Raw genomic sequence first — 6,147 nt, 5'->3', positions numbered from 1 at the left:
CGCTCTATACACTGAGCCAAACCGGTTTCGGCTCATCAACCTCTTTGAGTCTTTTTGTTTACAGATTCATGTAGAAACATAAGGAAAAAAATAGTCATCAAAAAGCAAAGTCACTTTTCTTCTGCTCTCCTTCCATAAATACTTAACTTTTTGATAGATATATTTTAGCCTGTATGTATAAGGAGGTAGATCTGAGTGTGTGTGTGCGTGCGCATACTGAAAACAGTTTGTGTACAGGCAAAGAATGGCCACAGTTTATAACCTTTTTCATCCCCCGGAGTTATCAGTATCTTTTTTTTTTTTAATATATTTTATTGATTTTTTACAGAGAGGAAGGGAGAGAGATAGTTAGAAACATTGATGGGAGAGAAACATCCATCAGTTGCCTCCTGCACATCTCCCACTGGGGATGTGCCCGCAACCCAGGTACATGCCCTTGACCGGAATCGAACTTGGCACCTTTCAGTCTGCAGGCCGATGCTCTATCCACTGAGCCAAACCGGTTTCGGCTATCAGTATCTTTACAAATAAAAATGTATGTCCATATCATCATTTTCAAAGCTGTATGCTTCTCCTCTGTGTGGATAGACCACATTTTTAGACAGTCTCCTGCTCTTAGACGCTTTCATTTTTTTCCCCATTTTTAAAAATTTTGAACAATGTTAGGATGAACATCCTTGTTACATATGTTTCAGTGCTTCTGCCCAGTCATTTCTTCACAGTCAGTTCTCAGAGGTGACGCCTAAGGCTTTTGATAAATTTTGCCACAGCGTCTTATTTGTACTCCTACGAGTATGACAGTGTTCCTTTATCTGGTCTTCATCATTAGGTGCTTAATGCAGCTCTGTCTGCTCACTTGGACCCCTGTTTGCATAAAAGATGCATCACCCTACCTGAACTATACACTGTGTTATTTCTTAAAATTCCAACATTGAAGATATAGACCTTTCTGTGGCTTTAATAAAAAAAATGAAATAGCCCGGTACTCTCTGAAGTAAGTAACTTTCCGGGAGGCATGAACAGCTGGGCACAGGATCTTAACTGCACAAATTCACTTTCCACTGATTATGCCACCACTTACCTTGACACTTACGGGGGCATATCACCTCCTCTTGTGGAAATTGTGTTTATAAAACCCTAAACTGATATTTCAGAGTCACACTGTACCCAGACCTTGAGGCTAGAGCTTTCTCGCAGATCATTCTGTAACTGTGGTACAAATGTCTTTATGCACTAAAAACAATACCTTTTTCAAACAGCTGCCTGCACACTAAAAAAATTTTACACTTTCAAGCCCAAGGCCCAAAATAAAACAAGTTTAAAAAACATGGTTGAGATATAACCCATATATTTGGGATATAAAATTCATCATTTTAAAGTGTACAATTCATTGGGTTTCATTATATTCACAAGGTGTGCACAGCCATCACCACTGTCTAATTCCAGAACGTTTCCACACCCAGAAGGCAAACTCTGTACTCATTTACAGTCACTCCCCATCCCCTTTTCCCTGCAGCCCCTGGCAACCGCTAATCTTTCTGTCTCTATGGTTTGCCTGTTCTGGACATTTTATATAAACAGAATCTTAATCTTACACTAGGCAATCTTTAACATCTGGCTTCTTTCACGTAGCATAATGTTTTCAAGGTTCATTCATGTCGTAACGTGTAGTAAAAACAATTTTAGAAAATGAAACCAGCCCTAGCCAGTTTTGCCCAGTGGTTAGAGTGTCGGCCTGCCGACTGAAGGGTCCTGGCTTAAATTCCAATCAAGGGCATGTGCCTCGGTTGCAGGCTGGATCCCTGTGCAGGAGACAATCAATCAATGTGTCTTTCACATTGATGTTTCTCTCTCTTTGTCTCTCCTTCTTCTTTCCACTCTGTCTAAAAATCAGTGGAAAAAATATCGTTGGGTGGGGATTAACAAAAAAGAAAATGAAATTAATACTGAACCAACGAGGTATTTAATAGGGGTGTTTCTTCCTAAATTCAGGGAGGGAGTTGAAAACTACCAGAGGACCTGTTACTCAAAGAAGAGTTGACAACAAGAGGAGAAAGAGAGAAGGCTGGTGGGTCAGGGAATAGAGATATCTTGACATTGAAAAGAGGAATAGCCGTAGCAGGTTTGGCTCAGTGGATAGAGCGTCGGCCTGCGGACTAAAAGGTCCTGGATTCGATTCTGGTCAAGGGCATATGCCCAGGTTGTGGTCTCAAATCCCCAGTAGGGGCGTGCAGTAGGTAGCTGATCATTCTCCCTTCCTCTCTGAAATCAGTAAAAATATAAAAGAAAAGAGGACTAAAAATATAAGGAAGGAACAGAGTAATTGAGCTCTCTATTGGCTGAACTCAGTTTCATGGATGAGGCTTTTGAAATATACTCTATACTTAACTTGAAACAGATTATTTTGGGGTAGCAACAGTGAACCTTTTTAAGTCAGCTATGGTAGTCCAGACTTCCCAGATATAGATCCCTTGTAACATCTGCCAAAAGTATCTTCTGCCACAACCTCAGCAGGTACTTCTTCCTTCTGAGGCTACTTCCTGGGATCAGCACCCAGGACTTCCATATCTTCACACTCTGCCTTCTAGATGGTGACTCGGCACAGGCTGGGCTTGGAGGTGGCCTCGTGGGTGGCATCTGGTTTACTTATGTTAAACCTTCTTCTGCTTTTTACCAACTCGCTTTAGCAGACTTTATCTGTGCAGGGAGGGGAAAAAGCGCATCTGATTTGAATTGAAGGTGACTGCCGATAGCATTGTGCACTCTGCTGTCTCTGTCCAGGGAGGGAAACGGTGATACGGATCATTAAGTCCTTTGTTTGACTTCGGACTGCCTGTCATAGGCTATCTTATATTTGGTTATATGACTCCCAAGATCAAGTTGCATCTATTTCACTCAGGCTGGCAAAGAGAAACCAACCTTAGGGGAAAGAATGTGTCCATGGAAAACTCCCAGGCAAGACTATGTGATTACTGGAAGCCACAGGTTGTGGTGGTTTGAGCATCAGTGTTGTAAGGAGGTAACAGCGGAAGTCTCTACCCATGAGAATGGTTGCTGACTGATCATTGGATCAGACTTAGCAGCCTGATACTGTCTTCATAGAAATCACAGATGCTTTTATTGCTTTTAATCTGCATTTTACCGTCAGGCATTTGCCTTTACATTCTTAAATTAGGTGATTTACCTTTACGGAGAGCTGTTGCTTTCATGAAGGTGTTGTAAATGAGACATAAGAGATTACATTAAAGAGTTGTTACATTAAAAAGAAAATAATGTGCATTAAAAAATACAGAGAACCGCCCTAGCCGGTTTGGCTCAGTGGATAGAGCGTCGGCCTGCGAACTGAAAGGTCCCAGGTTCAGTTCCGGTCAGGGGCACATGCCCGAGTTGCGGGCTTGATCCCCAGTGGGAGACTTGCAGGAGGCAGCCGATCCATGATTCTCTCTCATCATGGATGTTTCTCTCTCCCTCTTCCTAACTCTCTGAAATCAATAAAAAAATATATTTTAAAAAAATACAGAGATCCTCTCTCTACCCTCCTAGCTGAGCTGTGCCATTCTGTACTGACTGTTACTTTCAGCTCTTAGAGGTTGTCCCAGGCTGGAAACCAAAGTGTGGGCCCTCCAAGGGATAATGTTTGCCACCACATGTCTGTTCCATGCATGTCATGTGCCAGAGCATGCTTCTTATACTTAGGTGTGCAGAGGCATCATTAGGGCCCGCCTTCCAGAGATGCTCCGACTCAGTAAATCTGGAAAAGATACAAAGATCTGCATTTTTTAATGTTTTCATTGATTTCAGAGAGAGGAAGTGAGAGAGATAGAAATGTCAATGATTGGCTGCCTGCTGCACACCCCCTACTGGGATCAAACCTGCCACTCGGACATATGCCCTGACCCGGAATCGAACCATGACCTCCTGGTTCATAGGTCGACGCTCAACCCCTGGGCCACACCGACTGGGCATGATCTGCATTTTTAACAAGCTATTCCAGTGATTCTGACAGAGGAAGTCTAGATTTTAAGAAACATCAACTTGTCCTAGATGGTTTGGCTCAATGGATAGAGCGTCAGCCTGTGGACTGAAGGGTCCCAGGTTTGATTCCAGCCAAGGTTACATGCCTGGGTTGCGAGCTTGATCTCCAGTAGGGGTGTGCAGAAGGTGGCCAATTGATGATTCTCTCTCATTGATGTTTCTATTTCAAAATATATTTTAAAAAAAGAAAAGAAACATCAGTTTGTGGGCATCAAAGTCAAATGCTGCAGAATAAAGGAAGGTTGGAGCTGAGACTGGTCTGCATACAGTGATTTCAACTGTTCTAGAAAGTTCCAGGATTAAGAGAGCCAAAGCCAGATTACAGGTGGTTAATATAGGAGAGGTGAGGAAATCTTAAGTACTGGACTAGGGCTCTTACACTCACTTTTCGGACACTTAGCATGAAGTACCTTGTAATGTCCTGGCTGTGTTTACCTTGTCTCCCCAACTAGTTTGACAGTCCCTAAAGGTTATGAGGACAACCCAGCCCCCAGCACTGAGTCAGCAGGTAGAATTAGAGTCACCAAATAGTTGCCTAAACTCGGATCCGGTACTGGTTCTGCGCAGGAGCCATGTGCCATGGGCCTGAGCACCTGTTTCCTCATCCGTAGAATGGCGATGTTCCTAACTTCCCTATTACCGGGCTGTTGAAAGGATCTATAGGACAACGGTATATACAAATGGACTCTGTGAACTGGAAATTAATTTTCTGTGGAAGATTCTGAGAATGCTCAGTAAATAATAACTACATAGGAAGTTCTTGACAATCAATTTTTTGTTTGTTTCTTTGTTTAGATTTGTTCCTTATATTGGGATTGTGACAATCCTCATGAATGACTATCCTAAGTTTAAGGTAAGAGCCTATACTTTATGTCTCTGGATCTATTTTTGTTTTTTTTCGTGTGTTTTGTTGTTGTTGTTGTACATTAGAGACATAGAAGCATCAAACAGACTGTCAAACCTCAGAGGGAACGCAGGGGAGGGAGGGCAGGTGGGAAGAGATCAACCAATGAACTTGTGTGCCTATATGCATAACCCATGGACACAGACAATTGGGGGGTGAAGGCCTGGGGTGGGGGCTAGGGATGAGCTGGGAGAGGTCAACATGTGTGTGTGTGTGGCGGGGGTGGTGTCAGTAATTCTTTCAGCAATAAAGACTTAAAAAAAATAAAAGATCCTGTACTTTATGTTTCATTAAAAATGTGATCTTTTGGGAACTATTAAATGGACCCTTAAAAGAGAAGACTAATTGGGTAGTTGAATGTTGTATTCTGGTCACAAAGGCCGGTTTATTTGTTAGGTCTGAGGACTCGAGAGCCCGTAGGCTCCCCTGACTGGCTGTTTCTCTTCCAGTATGCAGTACTCTTTCTGCTGGGCCTATTCGTGCTGGTTCATCGTGAGTAAGAAGCTGCCTTGCTGTCCCTGGGAGGTGCCGTACTCTGTGTTACTGATGTTTGCAGTAGATGTTGGTCCGTGGCTGGTGGAGTGGCGCGCACACATGCTGGCCCCTCCTGGGAGCACTGGTTTGCATTCGTTTATGTCCCCACCCAGAGTCCGCATGGGCAGGTGTGCGTGCCCCACTGGGCGCTCTCCAGGGGACTCTCAATCACAGGATTTCATATGTTGTCATTGTCCCACTTTCGCATTTTTGTACATCAGTGGATTTTTTATATTAAAAGGTTGAGCCAAAGCCCCCAGTGTTTGTATTTTGAAGCCAAGCTTCACTTCTAAAGTGCCTACAGAGTCTGTAAGGAACACGCAGCTCTGCCCGAGTTTGAAGCCACCGTTCCTCCTTCTAATGGGAATGGCGCATACGGAGGTGGTCGGAAGTTTTAACGTTTTAAAATGTTAAATAAAAGACTTTGCATATTGAACCCTTTATCCCTGACTTGTGTTTGTCGGGAAAGCTTTCTGCAGTTTGCCTTTCAGTCCTGGTTCCCAGCGCCCCCTGGGGAGATAAAGGCTGCCATGTGACCAGTCCTTGCGCTGTGAAGATTGTCCTCACACTACCAACCGTTTCTTTGTTTGTTGTGTTTCTTTTTGTTTTTGTGATGTCAGACTGGCCACTGACGTTCATAGGAAGTCTCTTAGTCACAAAATTCTTCACTGTGT

At 43.4% G+C, this 6,147-nt stretch overlaps 1 protein-coding gene across 1 annotated transcript in view; it reads left to right on the top strand.

The window, feature by feature from the left end:
* SEC11A (SEC11 homolog A, signal peptidase complex subunit) overlaps nt 1-5,909 on the top strand; it is a 29,231-nt gene extending 23,322 nt beyond the window's left edge. Inside the window, exons 4-5 of the mRNA XM_006769594.2 lie at nt 4,831-4,888; nt 5,389-5,909. Coding sequence (XP_006769657.1) covers nt 4,831-4,888; nt 5,389-5,439 — 109 coding nt within the window. The 3' untranslated portion in view covers nt 5,440-5,909. The remainder of the gene's footprint in view (nt 1-4,830; nt 4,889-5,388) is intronic.
* The last annotated feature ends 238 nt before the right edge of the window (nt 5,910-6,147 follow it).

Source organism: Myotis davidii, unplaced genomic scaffold, assembly GCF_000327345.1.
Source record: "Myotis davidii unplaced genomic scaffold, ASM32734v1 scaffold324, whole genome shotgun sequence".
Lineage (NCBI taxonomy): Eukaryota > Metazoa > Chordata > Mammalia > Chiroptera > Vespertilionidae > Myotis > Myotis davidii.
This window is presented reverse-complemented; position numbering and strand designations above follow the sequence as displayed.